This window comes from Vanacampus margaritifer, chromosome 20, assembly GCF_051991255.1.
Source record: "Vanacampus margaritifer isolate UIUO_Vmar chromosome 20, RoL_Vmar_1.0, whole genome shotgun sequence".
In the NCBI taxonomy this organism is placed as follows: domain Eukaryota; kingdom Metazoa; phylum Chordata; class Actinopteri; order Syngnathiformes; family Syngnathidae; genus Vanacampus; species Vanacampus margaritifer.
The window spans coordinates 15,289,595-15,311,934 of record NC_135451.1 but is presented as its reverse complement, the minus strand read 5'-3'; the positions used below and the strand labels follow the sequence as shown (position 1 = coordinate 15,311,934).

Sequence of the window (22,340 nt, the reverse complement as noted above, 5' to 3'; positions counted from 1 at the left end):
AAAGGGTTAAGGAAGCTCATTCTTTGCCCAACACACAGTGTTGTTGATTGGACATCAATTTCCATTGAAGGCTCCAGACAAACTTTATTGATCTGTTTTGGTTGACAAAACGTTGCGCGATTGACACTTGACTGCGTGTGTGTGTCGATGTGCACGACTGAAGACATCACAATTGATTTGAGCCAAACACACTTGAGGAATCAAATGTTCATTGTTTATTTACAACAAAGCTTCCATAGCAGGGTCAAAGTTCAAAATGATGAAATTATGGATGAACTTTTAAAATGTAAAAAAAAAAAAAGAAAGTCCAATTAAAAACAATAAAATCATCTTAAAAAGAGAGTGGATTGTCACATGACCTGGTCAAGCCCCGCCTTCTCCCAGCTGCCACTGCTGCGGCCGTGAGCCGTCGCATATCGCCATGCCAACGTGACCTTTGACTCCCATTGGTTGGGCGGCCGACAGACACTGACCAACAGACACCTGGTACATACGGGCCGACTTCTGTGGGAACAAACACAAACACAAACACAAACACACACACACACACACACACGCAAACACACACACACACACACCGAGCGTTAGCGGACACACGGGCGGGACGGGCATCTCGACGGACCTCAACGAGCAGATCTCACCCCAAGGCTCCACTGCTGCGACCCCCCTGAGCCGTGACATTTCATGAGCCGCGGCGGGTCGGAGGTCCTGACCTCTGACACGTCCAGACACAGCAGGCCGGCCAGGATGAGCTGACCTTCGTCATCGTACGTCCACTCCTGCACGCACGTCAACATCCACCAACATGACGTCACGTTTGCATGGCGGCAACGCAACAAGGTCGGAGGTCACCTGTTCAGGGTCGCTGGGGTCGCAGGGTCTGAGCACGACGGCGCCGCCCTTCTGGCTGACTCGCGTCTGCGCCACCAAACACCGTCCGCTGGCCACGTTGAGCAGCTGAAACAGGAAGCGGCTTTTACTTTGACGCTGGTCAACAGGAAGCCGGGCGGTCCACAGGTCAAAGGTTACCCGTCCTCGGCGCAGCACCCGGGGGCGTGCCGCCTTCTTGTTGCTAAGCAACGGCGGCGCCTGCAGTTTGTTGTTGATTTCGGGGTACACGTTGTCCAAGTACCAGCGGAACGAGCGACACTGCAGACGTTTCCTCAGTTCTAAACGCTCGCTAACGTCCCCAAAGTTGCGCTCGCGCAGCTCCGGGCGCAGGGACAGGAAGTGCTCCTTCAAGGCAGAAGAAGAATTTACTACGCGCTTACCGGCATAGTTCATTGCTTTCGATATTGTTTTCATTCCCAACATTCAGAAACAACTAAAGTAATTTTCCTGATACAGTCTTAAAACCCACAAGACTGCATAGATTGGTGTCTGGTTGTCATGCCAACACTCACCTAGGTGTGATTGTTATGGCAATACTCACTCAGGTGTGATTGTTATGGCAATACTCACTCAGGTGTCTGGTTGTTATGGCAATATTCACCCAGGTGCTTGGTTGTTATGCCAACATTCACCTAGGTGTCTGGTTTTTATAGCAACACTCATCTAAGTGTCTGGTTGTGATGCCAATATTCACCCAGGTGCTTGGTTGTTATGCCAATGTGTCTCTGGTTGATATGCCAACACTCACCCAGGTTTCGGGTTAATATGCCAACACTTACCCAGGTGTCTGGTTGTTACGGAAACGCTCACCCAAGTGTCTGGTTGATATGCCAACACACTTGCAGGTGCCTATTTGTCATGCCAGTACTTAGGTATCTGATTGTTATGCCAACACTCACCCAGGTGTCTGATTGTTATGGCAACAGTCACCAAGGTGCCTGGTTAATGTGCCAAAACACTTGCAGTTGGATGGTTGTCATGCCAGTAACTTACTCAGGTATCTAATTGTTATGGCAGCACTCACCCAGGTGTGTAAAGCCCATGTGTGTGTACCTTGTAGTCGTCCATCCATACGTGAGCAAGACGCAAAGAATTGTGGGCCATGGTGTCTTGGCCGCCCGGGGAGCCGTAAGGTCTCCTTTTGCGGAAGATGTGACCAACGCGGGAACACGGGATGATCAGCAGCTGCCCGCCGCACATCCAAATCTGACGCACGCACACATACGCTCATTGAATCAGCGGCGGTTTAGCTGGCGTGACCGATACAAGCAAGTCGGGCCTCACCCTGAAAGAAATCTCCAGGTTCTCGCCGCCCCAGATGTCCATGCCGGCGTCGTACTGGCCCAGCTCGCTAAAATACTTCCTGTCCATCGCGAACAGACCGCCCGCCATGGTGGGAGACCTGGGGGAGGGGCGGTCAGACTAGGACGGCCCATGGTGCGGCGTGGCACCTTACCTGATGGGGGCGATGGCGCCCCGGGGCCCAGCCAGCTGGGCGGCGGGCACAGGATCCCACTTGAAGTGCAGCCCCCAGTTGAAGCCGCCGCGGACCACCGGAGACGGCGAGTAGGCCAGCGTGTCGGCAGAAATGATGTCGATGACGGGGCACACCACTGTGTGGCGCTGTGCCCGGATGGCCGCCAACAGGGGCTGCAACCACGCCTGGTTCACCTCGCAGTGACTATCCAGGAACACCAGAACCTCACCTGACGCACGGAGGAGGGCGGGTGAGGAAGGTGAAGGTCACGGAAGGTCGTGGGACTCACCGGTGGCATGGTTGGCTCCGATCATGCGTCCTCGGATGAGTCCTTCCCTTCTCTGGTTACGTATCAGCCTGACATTCCGGGGCAGCTGCTCTCGGACGTATCGGTCCAGGTCGTCCTTCAGCTCAGCTGCGCCGGCAAAAACATTCGGCAACAATTTAGATTGGCCAATAAATCTTCTTTACTTGAACTTTCTCAAACTGGTCAGCAGACGGGACTTACCAAGCTCGCTGTAGTCGTCCACCAGGATGATCTCGTGGAGAAGGTGAGCAGGGGTCCGGTCTAACACGCTGTGGACCGTCCTGGTGAGTGCGGAGAAGGCCTCGTTGAAAAAGCAGATGACCACGCTGGCGGACGGGAGCTCTTCAGGGTAGGTCTCATCGCCGCACCTGCAAAGGGCAGCGCGTCAATCGCTGGTGCCCGGGGCCAGGACGACGGCCGTCCCACCTGCGGTCCCTGGTGTCGGGTAACTGACGGTGAGAACCGATGCGGCGCGAGATCAGCACGTTGAAGGCGTGTTGACGGTAGCCGGTGTCCCGCACTTCCTGGTCAGCCTCGTTGAAGATCATACCTGGACAGGGTTCCACAAACAACTTTGCAGAAGTTGCCGACGACTTACGACCGGTTTGACCATGGTTCCAAATGTCCAATCGCAAATGTGTTGTGCAGTAACACGGGTTCTACGAAGCCACGTTTGCCATTACCCATTTCCGGCGACAGCCTGGCGGCCCCTGCGTTGTCATCGGCGCCCCGTTTGGCCGACTCCTCGGCAACAGCTCGGCGGCGCGGCCCGACGGGGGTCCTGCCGAGACCCGGCTCGGCCGTCCGCGAGAAGTAGACGAGGAGGAACACGGACCACGCGGCCGACGTCACCACGCAGCCGTAGCAGAAGTAGCGCAGCGGCACCAAAGCCATCGGGGCGCACGCAGCATCGCTTTACATCACACTGCTTCACACAAACACAAAAGAGGGTCAATTATGCACGTATGCGATTTGGACCCGTGTGGATTTTGGACTGCTGTTGGTGCGCGCAGCAGTCACTTGCATATTGACGACAAGCACATTCCTTGTTTTACGCGCGTGAAAAATGGATGTTCGAAAACCTCGTAAAAGATCTTGTGTGGCAAAACAAGGTGATAAAGCAAAGTCCATTCATAAATGTCTTCTTCACTCATTAAAAAAAATATATATATATATAATAATAAAGCCAGTGGTTGTTTAATAAAAAAAAAAGGCAGTGGTTGTTTTGCCATGACCGGCAACTCTCCAACGAGCAATATTTTGTAGTGAGAAGCTCTGATTTACCAATGGCCAGAGCGATATTTTTGCGTGATTACGGTAGGTCATTTTGCCGTGAGTCATGCGAAGTGCCTCCTCTGTCTCTTTTCATTGCGTTTTAGTTTTCATTTTGTTTTACCACCTGTTCTTGGGATTACCCTCTGAGGCCTAACCATAACCCTCGGAGCAGGATTATCATCTTTCGCGTCTTCCACTTCTTTAAATGTGGAAAATTCATTAACGCGGAATGAGTTCATCAGGGCACGTCGTTCACGGCAAAATAACTGCTCAATAAAACGTGAAACAAAACGTCTCGCTTACAACTCCCATTTACCGGCGCAGAATTTATAGTTCTCGCATGATTCCCGGCAAAATTACGCTAGGTGGCGAGCTGCCAGTCACGGCAAAATAACCATCAAAATACTCTCCTATGCAGGATTTGCTCTTAAACACATCAGCAAGTTTGCTTTTTAATTTCTAGTCATAACATACTTAACATGTTGTCTACATGTGGACAACCGTGCTTGCATATTTGTCTGATAAGCATTTCAAGGCCGTCCGATAATGGAACCTAGCTACTTCAGCCAGCACGAGCTAATCTTCTATCGAGGCTGACTGGTTAGCAATTTTGTTAGCTCTCAAGCTAAACGGCGGCGCGTTCAAGTGACGCTGGGACGCTACTCACTGGCGTTCGTCAACACAAGTCTGTCCACGCAGCGCAATTCATCATCTAAACAGCATTGCCGGACGTCTTCAACAAACATCAAGTGAAAAGTGGCATCAAATCCGGGACGCCGGAAACAGTAATACGTCATGTGGGGCACACTTCCGCCAACCGCTTTCACAATAAAATGAGTCAAAACATGGGGTTAACGTCAACATAAACCATTATCCAAGTCCAGTGATTCCATCCAAAGCAATGTTTTGTGGTACATTAGTGCAAAGAGGATTTATTTACGACAAATAACCGGGTTTTGCTTATTTCTCTGTCAGTGACAGGCAGGACAATTCAATGTTCAATTAACATCCATGTCCAAACGGAGACATTTGTTTCAGTGTACTTCCTGCGCCATTAAAAAAAACACAGCTCAATATCAGTGACTTTGGACATGTTCAGGGACTTTCTCAGACCTCACGTTTATCACTCAATTTTGCAACAACGGTTAAAAATCAGACACTGCATGAAGCCAAACCCTCCTTTTAAATCTTACTTTTTTTTTTAATCCCCTCATTTTTCTCAGTAAATAACTGTTTATTTATTGTAAATACAATAGAAAGTATTCAAATATTTTACATGTCAAATTGAACAGTTTCTTTGGTAATATATTCAATCATTTATTTCATTCATTTGTAAAAGGGGGGATAGACAATATAAATCAAGTATAAATATGAATACAAAAAATGAGAATAAATTGTTTATTATTTAAACTGTCAAATAGCAACTTCGAAATGTTCTTTTTTAAACCCACTTATGAATTAGTGATTTGATTTAAAAATGCAAAGTTTACCCAGACTGCTTTACACTCAATTAACCAATACAAAGGCACAGTGCCATGTTGTTCAAAACGTAAAATCTTTTATTTTCTGTAAATGCTTCAAAATCAGACTCCACATAATCCCCCAAAACAAAATAATTTCATAATCATCTGTAGAGTAAAACAAAATACAAAAAAAACGTTGGGGCGTGGTCACAGACAAAATAAAAATGACAAGTGCAAATCAACAAAACAACTCAAAATGGCCTCTTGTCCAAAGTGTGAACATTTCTTTTTCTTATTGTTTTAAATCTGGACATTATTTACACGCTGCCACTTGCCACCCTACACAAGGGAGTGCGATTAGAAAATAAGTTCTTTTAGTAATAAATACAAAAACAAACCAAAGTTATTTTACACAAATCCTCTGCTGGTCTTTATACACATTTACACACAGAGGACCAGCCTCTTGCCTGCCCGCCCGCCAATCGATCCTTCAGCTCAGTTCATCCACTTGCGGCAGTTCAAGGCGCCGCAGTGGCACGGGATCTTGTGCTGATCGTCTTCCAGGTCAAACTTGTAGTCGTAGGACAGCTGACGCACAGAAGAGCGCACGGCGATGAGTAACCGCGGCAACGCCAAGGATGGCGGCTAAAAGCTGCGGCGCGCCACCTACCTCCTCTCCCCGCTGGATGCGGCGGCAGGAGCTGATGATGATCTTGTTTTCCTTCTCGATGCTCACCACCTCCGTGATGCAGTTGGGCGCGCACGAGTGGTTGATGTACCTGCCGATCACAAGCACAGGTGAGAACAGCAACGCGGCGGCCGTCGCCGCGCGACGCCCTCGCACCTGGCGGGTCCTCCAGTGATGGTGGCGTCGATCACGTAGTCGTTGTCGATTCGGAACATGTACACGCCTCGGTTCTGCGCGCACGGGACAAGAGTTAGGAACGCAGGCGTAAAAACTGGCACGCCACTCGGCGCTCGGATTTGTCACCTGACTCTCGTAGAGTCTCTCCTTGCGGTTGGCCACTTCGCTCCTGATGATGGTGCCGATGTACTCGATGACCATGGTGCACTTCTCGATGTCCCGGGCGGCGTACAGCCCCAGGCCCTGCGTGCACGCCGAGGTTATTTTAGTTCAGAAAAAATAACTGTAATTGATTATTTTTTTTTTATGAAATAAAATGAAAAGGAACACGCTAAAACTGAAACTACATTTTACATAATTAACTAAAACCAAACCTAATCTTAAATATTTTTGTATTTGACATATTATTGTTGAATTTTTACAATACATACCCTTTTCTTTTTTTCTTAAATCGTGCACACAATCTAAAATAAAACTAACTAATAAAAATTTAACTAAAATGAAACATTTTTGAAAAAACTACCAAACCAGTTCTTAATCTTTGACTGCCAGACGTTTTCAGAAAAGGGATGTCGTGGGTGCCAGCCGATTTTAAGCATTTTGACTGATCTTTCAAGGTCCACAGAAAATTATGTGTTTGGACTATGGAAACACACATACTACCAAATGAAAGATTGGACTGTCATCTTTCATCAGAAAAAAAAGTTTGTTTCTACCTTATTCCATTTTTCAGTAATCAACAATAGAAAATGGTTAGTTTCACCTCTGTTTTGAAAAAAACGTATTTTAACGTCTTTGGCACTCCTCCATATGATTTTACTAAACGTTATTTAACGTTTTTGGCAGTCAAAGAGTTAAAACGAATGAAAACTAACTCAAAAAAGTTAACATAATAAAATAAAGGAAAATGCTTTCGAAAAAATAAAATTAAAATAAAACCTAATCCTAACATTTTTTTGTATTTTAGATATTTTTGTTGAATTTTTACTAAACCATACATACCATGTTTTTAAAAAATTGTGCACACAATTAAGAAAAAAGATCAAACTAAAACTAGTAAAAAATAAACTTTTCTTTTTTTCTTAAATCGTGCCCACAATCTAAAATAAAACTAGCTAATAAAAATGTAACTAAAATGAAACATTTTTGAAAAAACTACCAAAACAGTTCTTAAAACGAATGAAAACTGACTCAAAAAAGTTAACATAATAAAATAAAGGAAAATGCTTTCGAAAAAATAAAATTAAAATAAAACCTAATCCTAACATTTTTTGTATTTTAGATATTTTTGTTGAATTTTTACTAAACAATACATACCATGTTTTTAAAAAATTGTGCACAATTAAGGAAAAAGATCAAACTAAAACTAGTAAAAAATAAACTCAAATGAAGCATTTTGGAAAAAAATTTCAACTACAAAATAAAATAAAAAGGAAAATGCTTTTTAAAAAAAAAAATTAAAACTGAAACTTCATTTTACGTTTACAAAACTAAAACTTAAATATTTTTGTATTTTAGATATTTTTGTTGAATTTTTACTACACAATACATATACCATGATAAAAAAAATCCTGCACACAAAAAAAAAAGAGTGAAAACTAAAACTAATTAAAATTAAACTAAAATGAAGCAAACCAGCTCTGAAAAAGAACTGAAAAACAAAACCAAGAGCAAAACAACAAAAAACGCTAACGAAATAAGACAAATGCTTTTTAAAAAATGAAACTGAAACTACATTTTATGTTTACAAAACTAAATAAAATCTAACCTAATCCTAAATATTTTTTGTATTTTAGATATTGTTGTTGAAAATGTAGCATTTTTTAAAAAAAATTTAAACTAAGAAACCAGATCTGAAAACGAATTAAAACGGACTAAAACAAAAACCTCAAAACAATAAAAACGAACTTCCCAAAGGATCACAAAGACGACGCTCACCTGTATGCGCGAGCGCGCCAGGTAGACGTTGGTCTTCCAGTCGGCCTTCATGCGTCGGTACTGCGCCAGCTTGGAGTGGCGCCCCTGGTGAGCGCCCGCCACCGTCTCGCCCGGTGAAAGCGAGATGACGCCCGGGACCGCGCCCACGATGGAGCCCACCGAACCCTGGCACCGGGGAGCCATGCTGGTCAGCAGGTACGGCCTGGCGGGAAAAAAATCTCACGTCACAGGCGGGCGGGCGGGCGGGGCGGCGAGCCGATCGACGCGTGCCGGCCGCGACGCTCGCTACCTCTTGGCCTGGCTGGCTTTGGGCTCCGAGCGGGCCGAGCCCGACGGGTTGAAGGCGAGCGGCCACTCCATCAGCGGGTTGCGGCCGAAACGGAAGGTGTAGCCCTCGCACGACTCCACGCCGGGCAACTACACACAAACGCAGGATTACTCGACGGCAGCCCCTCAAAGTCTTTAGATGCTAAAGTGAGGTCACTGATGTGATGAGGTCATCGTTTTAGTGCAGCGCTTCCAAACCTGGGCTCCATGGAGCCCCCGGGGGTCCCAAGGAGGTCAAGACTGTTTGTTGCTACACTGAGACGTGAGCGCCACTGGCTAAGAACGCTGCCAGCCAATTACGCATCATTTGACATTTGGCTACGAGACTGCAAGGTCGGTGACCTCCACCAAGGTTAGGAAGCAGCGGTCGCCAAAGGAGCCACGTACGGATTCGATGATCCTGCAGACAGCCGAGGAGCTGAGCCCAAAGAGGTCTTCTCCTTTCAGGAAGTTGGGGAAGAGTTTGAGCATTCCGCTGGAGCTCCTGAGGTGGGCCACCGGTTCCAGGATTTGCTCCCACACACCTGCGTGGAGGTGAGGGGTCAGTGGACCGGGCTTGCGAGCAGCTTGCCGGACGTTACCTTTCGGCGTGGGCGCCGTCAGGATCAGGTCGTCGTAGCCGTTCTCCACCACCCGGACTTTGAAGAGCGGCCGCGCCTCTTGCTCCTCGATGAAGCACATGTACTCGCAGCGCCTAAAAAAGGTCACACAATTGCGATTTATTATTATTTTTTTTTGTGATGTGAAAAAGCCCTGTGAGGAATTTAAGCATTGGAGGCATTGAGAAGATATTTGGAAGCAAAAGAAAGTCAGACGTGTAAACTGATTTGATTGGCAGATGACAGGTGAGCGGGGGCGTGGGTCAATTTCATCCCTGCTGACCACCAGAAAGCTCCGCTTCTGGAGCCTCATAGAGCTGTAGCTACATTTCAAACTTTCTAATTTTCTCTTGCCCAGCTTGATTTTTCACCATTTTTTTTTTAACTCATCCACTGCCATTGACGGCTATAGACGTCAAAAATCCATTTTAACTGGGCTTGCAGTGAATGAGTTAACCCTGTAACGCCAAACGTATCATATTAACTCTTTGACTGCCAGACGTTTTCAGAAAAGGGATGCCGTGGGTGCCAGCCGATTTAAGCAATTTGACTGATCTTTCAAGGTCCACAGAAAATGTTGTGTTTGGACTATGGAAACACACATACTACCAAATGAAAGATTGGACTCTCATCTTCCATCAGAAAAAAAAAGTTTGTTTCTACCTTATTCCGTTTTTCAGTAATCAACAATAGAAAATGGTTAGTTTCACCTCTGTTTGGAAACAAACGTATTTTAACGTCTTTGGCACTCCTCCATAGGATTTTACTAAACGTTATTTAACGTTTTTGGCAGTCAAAGAGTTAAATACAAGACATTTTGAGCCCACTATTTCATGAGTATAATATCCCCCCCCCCCCCCATTAAAGCCCTGACGTATATGACCTGAAACATGCATTGCACAGATAATCCATTAGAGGGCAGTATCACCCAGCTGATGGCTTTTGGAAGATTGACCCAATTGAGCAAGAAGAGACATACTTATTAATCGTTATTAATTATACTTATTAATTGTGGGAAATATTCTTTCTGTTTAATATGTTTTTGACAGTTATAAATGTATGAATTTAAAGCATTGTGACCGGATGTATCAAATATGACAAATCAAAAGTCATATGTGGAAGTTGATTAAAAAAAATAATAATAATAATTTGTTCAAAAGGACCAATAAATACTCTATTTACAAGGAATCAGAATTTGCTCCCAGGCTTCATAGTGTTAAATTCATTGACAACTACTTTGATAAATTAATCACTCGAATTTGTCAACAAGTCTTCCGTGCGCTGTCAAATTGACGAGACATTTCCATTTCCTGGCGTCACCTGTTGCTGTGGCGCATGCTCCAGTAGATGCGGTTGGCGTGGTAGCCGACGGGGTAGATGGCGGCGGCGGCGTGGAAGGCGCTCATCTGGCGCGGGAGGAGCCGGCCCACGGCGCAGAAGAGGAGGCTGCCCACGCGGAAGCTGTGCCGCCACTCGCCGCGCTGCACCATGGCCGCCACCTGCCGCGCCTCGTCCCGCTGCACGTACACGCGGCGGAACACGGCGAAGCAGCGCAGCTCAGAGTCGTACGGGTCGTGCGTCCACGCGCACGGCTCGGTGGGCGGACCCGGGGCTGACGAGGGTGAGCTGGCGGGGCCCGTCCTGGGCCGGTGCAGTTGGCACAACATTGTCTTGTCCTGGAAGGTCGCAGACGGGAACTTCAGAATCAGATCTCATTGATTTGAACTAGGGTCGTGCAATTCATTGAAATTCAATTCTAATTATTACACTCCACAAAAATCAGCATAATCGTAAAAAAGAAAAGAAAAAGATTATTAATTCTAATTTTGAGTAGTTTGAGTTGTTTAAATGTATACATTTGCATTTCAAAGAATTGTAATTGTCTTAATATTTTTATAACGTTTAAACATTTTCTTGTTTTGTACCAATAAATAAATGATCATCCTAATTGTGATTTCAATTATTACCAATATAATTATGATTAATATTTTCGTAATAATCGTAATCTAATTTGAACTATTAATGTTTATATATTAGGGTTGTCAGGCAATTAATTAATTGGGTGACTTCAATAGTTAACTCACGATTAATCACAAATTTACATCGGTTGTAAAATGTAAATGTAAAAGTTTTCATACTCTTGTTAATATAAAAATGGGAAAAAATGTTAAACTAATAGAAATATTGCTGCATCTTTTAGTCATCGAAACAGTAATTTCATAATAATTCATCAAATTTAGTTAAAATTAAAAAGATGTAGTGTGATATTGATTTGTGTTGGTCATTTTTCTGCCACTAGATGGCATAATTGTATTTGTAAGATGGTGACAGTTCAGTGTATTTTTCTTTTCATATTAAGAGCTATATAATCTTTAGCATTAATCGTGCGTAAAAAAAATTAGTGGCATTTAAGGAACTTTAAATTAACTCCAAATTAAAGCACACATTTTAAAACTATTATACATATTGCCTAATCGAATGTAAGACTTTTCAGAATGATTTGATCTGTTTCGATTCCTCATGGTCCCCCCCTCCCGTTTTGCAAAACAAATCAAAGCTCCTCTTCTTCTTACCTTGAAAAATGTGCAGTGTGCCCTGATGGCGCAAGTGAAGTGGTACGTGTTGGTGCAGCGTAGCCGGTTGCAGCCGCTGGTGGCGCCCGTCTGCTGGCAGTGGGCGCAGCGCAGCGCCAGACCGCGCCGCAGCGCCAACTCCACGTTGATCAGGGCGCCCGCCTGAGTCTCGTATACCTCGCTGGACCACAGGGCGCAGTTCAGGTGAACCTGATTGGACAAAAAGCACGGCGGTGTCATGACGTTGTCGGCGTCGCGACGGCTCGAGCGCGACGGGCACCGCGGACTCACCCACAAATCCAAGTCGAGGTTGAGCAGTCTGGCGGGTCCGTCGGTTTCTCCGTCGCCCTGCTGGTGGCAAAAGCAACACCTGCGCTGGTCCACGGGAAAAGGGTCGAGCCGTAGACACGCCCCCAGTTTCTTCAACAACACGTCCACTTCGTCCTCGGTCGGCACGGCGACGGCCTTGTCGGAAATGGGACCCCTGGTTCGGAGGGAGACTGCTTGTGAGCGCGTGCTAGGCTAAACTCGTGTTACGCTTGTGTGTAAACGCCATTCGGATTCTGAGGGGGTCATGTGACGGCGCCGCTCACCTGCTCAGAGCCACGTTGACGTTCCAGCGTCGCCAGCGCGAACTCTTCATCCGCTTGGTATGCTGACTCGCCAGCGAGTCGTCGCCCTCGGAAAAGGCGTGGGGGTGGGGCTTCAGTTTCACTTTCACCTGTCAATCACGGACAACAAAACGCAGCATATTGTAAAAAAATTTGACTCCAATTACTGTATTTATATGTTGTATGTGTGCCTTTAAGGGGTGTGGCCTCCTCAGCGATGTCATGTCAGATTTTCCCACCTTGAGGCCGTCCATGCGGGGTTTGGTCTCCATGGTGACGGTGGAGGCGGAGGGGAAGCGGGGGGGCGGCGAGGCGGCGGCGGCGGCGGCGGCCCGGGCGGGGGCCACGGGGAGCGAGTGGACAGCTATGGATGACATGTTGTTCTCGTAGCGGTGCTGAGCAGGGGGCGGGGCCGCGGGCTAGGGGCACAACATATACATGATGTCATCGGCAATCATACAATCACAGGTTAGTGTTGGGACGCGGCGTCGCACCTCATCCGCGGCGCTTCCGCCCTTCAGGCCGGACGAGTAGAGCGCAGAGCAGTTCGGGCTGCAGAACAGCAGACTGGGACGACCCTCCTGGAACGCACGCACAATTTCAGGCTCTAACGTAATAACGGACAACACGCGTGGTCATTCTTCAGTGGCCGCGTATTCAAACACGGCCCGCATCATGAGGTTAGCAAATGTTGAAATAGAGATGGGCGGTATGCGGAAATACTCACCCCCAGTTCTGGAGGATTATTATTTGAATCAATTTTAATTTCAGTAATAAACCTAACAAATATTTATTTAAAGGTTTCATAATTATTATTTTTTTTTACTTTTTCACTGATAACACTAAACTTTTTTTCCCCTTGAAATATTGCAACAAAACCTCGTTATGGCAATTTTCTCACAAATCAATACTATTGATCAGCCGACGTGTGTGTTAAATGCAAAATACTGAAAATGTCTTGTTCTCTTAACAGTTATATGGCCTGCTGAAAATTGAACATTTTGGAAATGTTGAACTAATAGTGCAACGAGTGTTACTAGTGGTACGCAAGCGCCCCCCAGTGGTACACAAAAGAACCACTGAATTAAATGTTCAAACTTTTATTTCATCCCTGAGGCTGTGCTTAAAGTACTGAACGTTCCCTTCACGCCTACGCAGTACAAGTTATGCATCCCATAATAGTCACCTGTGACCCCTGGATGACCCTCACCTCTTTTGTCTCTCTGATTTTGCGAACTCCGTTTCCCAGCAACACCTTGCAGAAGCTGCACGAAGGCGGCCTGGAGGGGGTGGGAGCGCCACCGCTGCCACGTTGGACCGAGCCCATCCTCACACCTAGACAAAAGGCCACTTGATTGGTCATGTGACAAAACACACACACGTGACACACAAAAGATGCAAAAAGTATACAGACCAGTTGGTGGCGCTGTTCTCTGCTGCCTGCTGCTTGATGTAGCCTACATGAACAAATTCCCATCATTTCCTCGCACACAATGAAAGCAGTTGAGTGCATTTCAAGCTGAATAACGGCACCTGAGGTAGCGGCACCGAGACGCCGGCCAGCAGGGTGAGCGGGTCGCGGCTCAGCTGGTAGTTGATGGAGGCGGGCAAGCGCAGCAGCTTGGCCACCGTCGCCATGACGCCGGGAACATTCTGGAAGGACAACGACATCGTCAGCGGATCATGGCGAGGGTCGGAGGACGACTTGGGAAAGGTGCGGCAATTACCTGCGAGGCGGTCGGGTTCAAGGTTATCGCTATGGTAACCAGATCTGAGTTGGAGCAGGAGGGAGGAGCCTGATGGTCGGGTTCCGTCTTGACTTCCCGTTTCAACGCAGAGCCTGAAAAGGGCCAATAGTACAATTGAGTCACTCCGAGTCGGACGGGGAGCCGTCAGCGTCGCTCCGCGGGACCGACCTTTGCCCCAGGAGCAAGGCATGATGGGAATGGGGGGCGACGGGCAGGGGGACAGCGTCTCCGTCTTGACAAAGGACAGGTCAGGATACCTGCTGACCTCCATGTCGGCCACGCTCTCGGGGGACGAGGACGGGACATAGCCATCAGGGCTGCCGCACCGAGACGAATCCTGGACGCTGATTTGGGCAAAACACGCAGAGTGAGCAACGAGCTCTTCAGCCACTAGGCCGGGAAGGCGGCGGGAGACATTACCGTAGTTCTTCCTGGTTGTTGTGCGGCGGCGTGGGCAAGGAGGCGGGCACGTCCACGTCCATGTCCGCCGTCTCGGTGGCCCGTCGGAGCTCTTCGCCCTTGGACGTCGTCGCACCCTTGACTTCTGAAAGGGAAGCAACAAGGTCAGATCCGAAGGTGGCGCTGCGCTTTTCGCCATTATGAGACGGGACGCACTTACCGTCCTTCCTGCTCACTTCATCTGCCGTGGCAAAGCCGTTGAGAAGCTTTTGCTTGGCCACCGGAGGTGGGGTGGGCGGAAGTGAGGCTGGAGGGGTTGGTGGGTTGCCCAAGATGTTCTGCAAATTTGGAACAAGACAGACGGCCTCAAAATGTCACAATTTGCTTTTCAACAAAAATAACCTGTTGCACATACAATAAAAGTAAATAATTGGTGTTGTTTATCCCTCCAGAAAGTTTTTTTCTTTTTTTATCATTAACTTACATCAACTCCCACAGAAAGAGTAGAATTTATTTATTTTTTGTTACCTTGCACGCGAGTTGCGTGTAGTAGTCGGCAACCCCGTCCAGGCAGGCGTTTCCGAAAGTGCCGCTCAGCCTGGAGTCTCGGCCCAGTGACGAGCTGCCGTACGGGGGGAACAGGCTCAGGTCTAGACGCAGGACAGGCTCCATCAGGGGCAGCACGGACAGCTGAGGGGCCAGAAAATAACCACCAGCACATACATTATATGAGTCAGGTTCAATATTGGTTGTAAAGTTGTATTTTTTCATTAAAATGGCTTTTTTTCCCCATGAATTAAGTTAAGATTACTTTCATAGTAAATCTTGTGAAGAATTTTGTGAAAAGTCAGATTTTATTTTTAACGTATATGTGCCATGATAGTCCTCAGAGGAATTCTAGCACAGGTTTGAGTTGAGGCGCAAGTAACAAGTTGCGTGTTGTCAGCTGACCTGCGTGAGGTGCGTCACCACCTGATCCGAAGGAGAAGACGAGTAGTCGAGCGCGTCCTCGTCCTCGTCCTCTTGTCGCCTCCTCTTGCACTTGCTGGGATTTTTGTCTTTGTCCGGTCGAGTGGTGCGCTTGCAGCGCTGGGGCTTCTTCCTAGCTAACAAGTCCAGGACATCTGGAGCGTTGCCATGGAAACCGGCGCCGTCCTCATCCTCGGAGCGTGTGCTGTCGCCTGAGAGTCTGTGGCGGAAGGCGGGTGGGGCGTGGCCGCCGGGTGATGGCGCCTTTTCAGGTGAGGCTTTTTCTTTGAGCAGCTGGCGGAGGAGCTCCTTCCCAGGGTCGTGAAGGGGGGAGGTGCACGCCGGATTTACGGGATCTCCTCGCTCCTCACGCTCCTCCTGCGGGGAAACACATGAAGAGTTGAGTCGGTCCTAACTACATTTAAGAGATGCTGCTGGGACAAACGTGATATGGCGCACCTTAACCTCCATGCGGCCTCGTGCAGCATCCGCCGAGCACACAGACAACTGCCTCTCCAGCTCTGAAGACGGCACCAGAGCCGACGGGTTGGAGTTGGTCAGCTCGGCGCCACCCCGCGTGGGTGTCGAACAGGACGTATCACTCAAGGCTGGCGTAGGCGGGGCTGCCATGTCGTCGGAGTGAGTGGACAGCGGCGTCCGGGCTCCCCCGTCCCGATTCATGCTCCTCCTCCTCTTGGGGCCGTCGTTGGGCAGGATGTCGGCGTAGAGCTGCGGCATGGAGGATGAGGAGAAAGGGGCGCGGAGGGTGGCCGATGGCGAGGAAGAAGCAGAGTCGGGGCCAAATGTATGACCTTGTCCAGTTTGATTGGGGGGCGTCGGAAGGGCGCCGAGTGGGAGAACCTGAGCCAGACTCCCGGCAGGTCTTTGTTTAGTCTGCAGAATGTGAGGCGTCGCCTCCACGGGCAACACCCCGCGCTGTTCCGGGGAGGCTCCTGCCCCATGTGGGAGAGGCCCTCCCGTGAATCCCTGCTGGGGCAGGGGGAACGGTGCCCCTGGCTGGCCCCCCAGCGTGGGTGGTCTGGCACGAGGGGGTGACTGGAGAAAGTCCTGGGGCAGCTCAGAACTGAAGAAGGGTATCTGGGAAAGAGTGTCTCCGCTTGGGGTGGGGCCAAGGGTCCCGCCTACTGCCAACCCCGCGGGACACAGTCGAGTTCCGCCTGGGGTGCCCGAGTGGCCTGGCTGGTCTAGATCAAGCCTCTGCTGCTGCAACACCCGCTGACGTTCCACCTGAGACAGAAGGTTTAAGGCGACATGAGCCACATTGAAAACAAAGCCCACTATATAAAAATCTTCCTAACGCAACGTGTGCACATGCGTCTCACCCCCTGCATGAGTTGCACTCTGTGTCGCTCTTGCTGCTCTCTCAACCTTTCCCTCCTTTCCCTCTCCTGGAAACCCTCACTGAACGGGTTGTTGTCGTCAAATTTGACCTGCAGGAGAAGAACTTCCAGCTCACAATATCTGCAAACCTCATCATTTTTCTTTCATTATTTGAAGTTAAAAAGAATGAACAATGATTCATAGATTTGTGTTGAGTTAATTTTCTGCCACTAGGTGGCATTAGTGTTTCATGTTGGACATTCTGAAAGGAACATAACGTTTCTCTTTTCAAATTCAGAGCAATTGGTATTCGAACCTGAGGTGCCGGTGTTGATAGGTCGCCCCCAGAGGCTCCCCCGTGGCCCGTGACAGGTCCCCTGATGCCAGGGACAAAGTCCGCCGCCGGAGCTGCAATCCCGGGTACGATGGTGGAAACCAGAGGGGTTGTCGAGAGGGCGGGCGGCGTCTGCGGCGGTGGGTGAGATGGCAAATTTGGTGCCATCAAAGCTGACCAAGCGGTAGGGACGTTCTGGATGCCGCTCTGCAAAGGTGCCGTGTTTTGGGTGAGCACGACAGCAGGTACGTTTGTGGGGGTCCTCTGTTGCCGCTGCTGGTTCCTGTAGTCCTCGATGAGCACCGTGTGATCTTTCTGCTGCTTCCGGATCTGAAGCATAACAGACACCATTTTAGAAGCACGGCGGGGAAACTTTGTAATATCGTATTGACTGGCGTCGGCGGGAGAGAAAAAGTGGAAGATCCTCCAAACCCAGAAGAACTTGACCGACCTGCTCCAACTGTTTCTGGACGGCGGCCTGTTGCTCGACGACGTAGCGAAGCTGGGCGGCGTCATCTTCGGCCAGCACGCGGCCCGCTTTCTTGGCCGTCCTCTGCTTGGCAGACAGCGCCTTCTTGATCTTGCGGTGGGCGGCGAGCTGCTCCTCCAGGAGGCGCTGTTGCATCTGCAGGAGCCGCTGCGTCTCCCCCAACCACTCCTCGTACTGGTGCCGCTGAGAGTCGTCTGCGGCACATGCATGCGTCAAAAAAAAGGCAAAGCGACATTGAGGCAAATTGACATTGGGAGGAACTCACTGACGAAGCCAGGTCCAAAGTTGGGTGGGTTGGGCCGCACCAGCTGAGTGTTTAAGTCGGCATCCTGATGGGAGACAAGATACTTCCACTTTCTGCACGCCATTTTATGTGGCAAAATCAAGCTAACCATGTATTGAGTCTACTTCCTGTTTCTTGCTCAAATCTAAATTGAAAATCCTCTACATGTTTAAGAACGTTTAGATTGGGGCACCTGTCCTGTCACTGGAAGAGGAGGCTGACTTGTGACCTCAGGAGCAGCGGTGGCAGCTGCAGGACCCTGATGAAACCTAACAGAAAAAATACACAACACATCAGTGGAGGGAACAGAGTCATGTGACAGGGTAATTTGGAATATTTATTCTTTGAATTCAATTATTTTCTTCCCAACAGTCAATGACTTTCTTTTGTGCATGTATGGATGTTAGATATTTCTCATCTAATCAGATTTCAGCCTCTTCGTGTTGCCATTTCAATCTAGTCTGCCATAATCAATCGTGCTGGCCCATGGAACTTCAAATATGCAATTTCTTGAACAACCAATCACACGTCAAAGTGACAATCAGGTGACAGAGTGGTCATACCTGTTGATGACCATGTTGTTGAGGCCGAGGTTGCCTTGGCTCATGACCTTGTTGATGCCCTTAAGAGCCACCATCTTGGCCTTCATGATGGGGTCCGAGATGGAGTCGAAGTCTGCTGCACACAAAGGTTCACAGCAACACGACAACAAACGCGTGCGTCACGGGTTGGTCGGAATCTCACCCAAATCTGGGATTCCGGTCTCCGAGGTGGACTTGTGTCTGATCAGGGCTTGCATCTGTTTCTGCTGCTGCTGCTCCTGGCGCTCCTGGTCCAGGAGATCCTGTAGTAGGAGAGGCTGCTCCTCCAGGAGCAGAGCTTTGCCCTTGTTTTCGTTTTGGCTCTGGTCCTGTGTCTGTGTCGGACCCTGAGCCGACACGTCCCGCTGAACAGGCTGGGCTTGAGGGAGGAGACAAGGCTGGGGGAGTTGGAGGGGCAGCGAGCGAGGGCTGGAGCCAGGAGGGAGACCCTGAGGTGCCGGAGGAGCCGGAGTGCACCGAGAGGGCAGTGGGTGAGGAGCGAGGTAAGCGGACGAGGGTCCGGCCGCACTCGGCTGGAAGCCGGGCTGCGAACCTAGAGACACACAAAGACCAGGGTCAATGCTATACTCTGCTTTCAAACTGAGACAAGTCACATCCTGATCTGGGGTTCACCTGGAGCCAAAGTAGAGGTCAGGGCATAAGATGGAACCTTTCCCTGGACCTGCACTTCGGGCAAAGTCCCAGAACCACATACTGATTCTCCCGACTCCCCCTGATGGGACACAATTGTTAATTTCAAGTAATAAGTCATCCTCCACATATTTGTATTTTGCATGTTCAAAAAAAATCAAATCTTGTCACATTCCTACTACAACATTTAAGGTGTTCATGCTAAAGTCTACAAGTCTACCTTGGACAGGTGCAAAGAGGAGCCAGGCTGGTTGGATCCGACTGCCTCAGCCCCAGAAGCTCGAGCTAGTCCAATGTGTCCATCTGGTCCAGGAATCTTTCTGGGATGTTGAGGGGGAGGAAGGGGGGTGGACCGGTTTTGAGGATCCACCTGGATGCTCTCTTCATATTCTTCTTTCACTTGACCAATCAAGTCAGCGCTGTTGTCCATCTTTCGAGGTGCTCCTTTCTTTGGGTCGCCTACAGACTCCCCCAGCTCCAGTTCTTCATTGAACATGTCCTTCTTGTCCTCCAGGTTGAGCTCGGGGTCGGCGTAAGCGATCAGGTCAAACTTCCCTGACAGCAGGAAGTCATCGAGATGGAGGTCGTTGGGACCCAGGTCCAAGTCTTCTTTGCCTGAAGAGGACAAGTAGTACCATTTAGTTGACATCGGAGGCCCACTAAGGTAAATCATGTCTATCTTGTTTAGATGCTGCTGGTTGGCTGATTAGTAAAAGCACTCAATTACATATTGGTATAATATACATCTAAATTGTAAATACCAGAACTACGACGTAGCCGGCGACAAAATTGAGCTCAAGATGCTGATTCTTACCATCTTCGGGATCCAGGTTGAGATTGAGGTCAACTAGATCTTTCACCTCCACGTCTTCCAGATCTTTGACGGCTGACTCCACCCCTTCCAGGTGCTCCTCGATGCCCTCGCCCCCTTGGAGCGCCACGTCTGTGCCCTGAGCCAACGCCGTGGCCGTTTGGACCAGGTTCTGCTGATCTTGCTGGTTCAGTTGCACCATCAGGAGGACGGGCTGGCCAGCCACGGTCTCCCCCCCCATGCGGCCGCTCGGCAGGGACGCATCGGAGGTGAGGCCGGGCACGAGGGAGAAGGGTAGCCTCAGGCGGTTCTCCGGAGCACGGTGGCGAAGCTCGATGTAGGGTTGACCCATGATGCTGTGCTGTTGCACGGGGAGAGCGCAGGGGCCGGGAAAGGCCTGGGGGGTGGCTGCTCTCGCATAAAACGGTTGCTTAAATTAGAGGTGCAAACACGGGGAACACAAGCCAAGCTACTAACATTCTTCTCACCTGACAAGATGTGAGGGTGTGGGCTGGCGGCGGTCAGCGGACGGATGGCGATCAGCTCGCCAGGAAGTGGCTTCCTTGTCTGGACGGGGGCGACGGTGGGAGTTCCCAGCGTCAGGGGAGGACGCGGAAAGGAGTCCTGCGGGCCGAACCTGAACAGGAGAGCGCTCAAAATGCTGATGCGTACGAGCCAGTCGCCAAATGTATTATGCCGCTCCCCTCACCTCAACGGCGTTCCTCTTGGCACGGGAAACGGGGATGCTCTGGGGGTCAAACCTCTTAGCTGTTCCCCCAGAAAAGCTCCGGGATGAACTGCGGCCGGTCCGGGAAGACGCAGCATGCCGGGGTAAGGCGGCGGGGGACGCCCAAACACGTCCGTTGGCGGGGTGTTGGCAGCGTCCTGGGTCCAGTGATGGGGTGTGGCCACGCCGGGGGCTGGTCCAGGACCGGGCGTGACTGGCAAAGTTCCTGCCTCCTGAAGGCCTTTCTCCTGCCGCAACGCACTCTTTTGTTGCTGCTGCCTCAGGATGAGCTGGCGCAGTCTCTGACGCTGCACAGCCGCAAATGTTTCATCATCATCAGATGTTTCTAACAGCCAGTTAAGGGCCATGCATTCGTACGCTTTGTCATCACAAGTAGAATAACTTTATCATCCAGTATCCAGGTGTCAACTATATGTTACTAGTACTACTAGTGTACTAGAACAACATTATCAAACTCTACAAGTTAACATGTATCTCTATATTAAACCTTACTTGTACAAAACTGTTGTTATGCAGCAGTGGAAGTTAGCGTTATTAGTAAGGCAGTTATTATACTATCTTGTGAAACTGTCTTACAAGCGAGTACAATGGCGTTTCCAGAAGAGTCGTACCTGTCTTAGTTTTTCCTCAGAGTCTCCAAGCTGCGGGAGCAAGCCCATTGGTCCTTCTAATGAAGCCACGCCCACTGCCGCCATGTCAGCGGCTGCTGTCTTGTCCATCGGCGAGGCTCCGGATGTCAGGTGAGCCGCCGGCGATCTGTGGTCGGACGTCCCGGGGTGCTTTGGGGTCTGGTTACTCCCACGGATCCTGGTAAAGGAGTCCTGCTGCGGCGACTGACAACGACATTCACATTTCAGCGTTTGCAGAAAGTACTACTCAGTGGCTGACTACCGACTAGGCCGTGTGACGATGCAATGAGATGAGATGTGATGAGGGTTTATTACCTGCTTGCGGGTTGCCGAATCGCCGCCGAGAGGAGATCTCATGAGCCGAGGAGCCAAGTTATCCACTTGGGCCTGGCCGAAGGCTTCAGGGGTCTTCTGAGGGTCAGGGGTGGAGGGTTGCTGGGTGTAAGGGTCTGGTGAGGGTCGCGGTGTGCCGGGCGCTTTGGCGTAGGGGTCGGAGGTCAGCGTGCCACCTGGCGATCGAGGGAAGTGCTCGGCAAGTGAGGGGTAGGGGTCTGACGTGGGGTGGGAGGGGGAGGGGTGGCCGCTCGACATCTTCAAGTGGTCGAGGCGCAGCGCGAGTGACGCGCTCGGGAGGTACGAGCTGTCACAATGTAGTCCGGAGGTCGGAGGGTTGGTGTAGGGATCGGCCATCTGCTGGTTCGGGGTCCCCGGCACAAGGGTGTAGGGACCGCGTTGAGGGGAACCCAGTCCAGAATGAAAAGCGCGGTCCTGAGACTGAGGGAGGCCGATGTCCGCCGGTCTGGACGGCTCCCGCCTGGCTCCTGGTGTCGCACCACCAAATAAGTCCTGTTGCAGCTGGTTTTGGGGTGGCATGGGGGCTTTAAACACCCCCCCTTGGATCTGAGGCCTGTGGTACACCTGGGAGCCCGAGGGGGGGCTCTTTATAGCTGCTCTGCTGTGCTGCAGTCCTGAATAATGAAAATAAAAGAGTTAGAGGCAGGAATTTTTTGGGGTGGGGGATGGGCACAAG

General features: G+C 49.7%; 2 protein-coding genes across 3 annotated transcripts in view; both read right to left on the bottom strand.

The window, feature by feature from the left end:
• Positions 1-192: 192 nt before the first annotated feature.
• Positions 193-4,763, bottom strand: galnt11 (UDP-N-acetyl-alpha-D-galactosamine:polypeptide N-acetylgalactosaminyltransferase 11 (GalNAc-T11)). 2 transcript variants are annotated; one of them, XM_077554575.1, is made up of 12 exons: positions 4,618-4,763; positions 3,359-3,603; positions 3,102-3,225; positions 2,877-3,043; positions 2,658-2,783; positions 2,348-2,597; positions 2,176-2,293; positions 1,945-2,097; positions 1,030-1,236; positions 853-957; positions 642-779; positions 193-504 (listed from the first exon to the last, which is right to left on the bottom strand). In XM_077554575.1, the coding sequence occupies exons 2-12, from the start codon at positions 3,567-3,569 to the stop codon at positions 364-366; spliced, it is 1,740 nt and encodes a 579-aa protein (XP_077410701.1). In that variant the 5' UTR covers positions 3,570-3,603; positions 4,618-4,763; the 3' UTR covers positions 193-363. The 2 variants fall into 2 exon arrangements, with proteins under 2 accessions (XP_077410701.1, XP_077410702.1); XM_077554576.1 differs by having other exon boundaries at positions 3,359-3,600; positions 4,618-4,757.
• A 723-nt stretch (positions 4,764-5,486) lies between these two features.
• LOC144040408 (histone-lysine N-methyltransferase 2C-like) overlaps positions 5,487-22,340 on the bottom strand; it is a 36,845-nt gene continuing 19,991 nt past the window's right edge. Inside the window, exons 39-75 of the mRNA XM_077554574.1 lie at positions 21,626-22,278; positions 21,293-21,514; positions 20,643-20,968; positions 20,422-20,570; positions 19,937-20,341; positions 19,343-19,737; positions 19,105-19,204; positions 18,635-19,024; positions 18,454-18,568; positions 18,084-18,159; positions 17,873-17,936; positions 17,569-17,801; positions 17,100-17,447; positions 16,786-16,893; positions 15,902-16,690; positions 15,425-15,820; positions 15,002-15,163; positions 14,495-14,811; positions 14,243-14,418; positions 14,054-14,166; positions 13,860-13,979; positions 13,741-13,783; positions 13,537-13,661; positions 12,821-12,907; positions 12,566-12,745; positions 12,309-12,436; positions 12,007-12,199; positions 11,716-11,925; positions 10,463-10,818; positions 9,125-9,237; positions 8,931-9,067; positions 8,506-8,633; positions 8,217-8,418; positions 6,405-6,521; positions 6,258-6,331; positions 6,084-6,192; positions 5,487-6,001 (exon numbers count right to left, since the gene is read on the bottom strand). Of these exons, the coding sequence (XP_077410700.1) occupies positions 5,909-6,001; positions 6,084-6,192; positions 6,258-6,331; positions 6,405-6,521; positions 8,217-8,418; positions 8,506-8,633; positions 8,931-9,067; positions 9,125-9,237; positions 10,463-10,818; positions 11,716-11,925; positions 12,007-12,199; positions 12,309-12,436; positions 12,566-12,745; positions 12,821-12,907; positions 13,537-13,661; positions 13,741-13,783; positions 13,860-13,979; positions 14,054-14,166; positions 14,243-14,418; positions 14,495-14,811; positions 15,002-15,163; positions 15,425-15,820; positions 15,902-16,690; positions 16,786-16,893; positions 17,100-17,447; positions 17,569-17,801; positions 17,873-17,936; positions 18,084-18,159; positions 18,454-18,568; positions 18,635-19,024; positions 19,105-19,204; positions 19,343-19,737; positions 19,937-20,341; positions 20,422-20,570; positions 20,643-20,968; positions 21,293-21,514; positions 21,626-22,278 (7,952 nt within the window). The 3' untranslated portion in view covers positions 5,487-5,908. The remainder of the gene's footprint in view (positions 6,002-6,083; positions 6,193-6,257; positions 6,332-6,404; positions 6,522-8,216; positions 8,419-8,505; positions 8,634-8,930; positions 9,068-9,124; positions 9,238-10,462; positions 10,819-11,715; positions 11,926-12,006; positions 12,200-12,308; positions 12,437-12,565; positions 12,746-12,820; positions 12,908-13,536; positions 13,662-13,740; positions 13,784-13,859; positions 13,980-14,053; positions 14,167-14,242; positions 14,419-14,494; positions 14,812-15,001; positions 15,164-15,424; positions 15,821-15,901; positions 16,691-16,785; positions 16,894-17,099; positions 17,448-17,568; positions 17,802-17,872; positions 17,937-18,083; positions 18,160-18,453; positions 18,569-18,634; positions 19,025-19,104; positions 19,205-19,342; positions 19,738-19,936; positions 20,342-20,421; positions 20,571-20,642; positions 20,969-21,292; positions 21,515-21,625; positions 22,279-22,340) is intronic.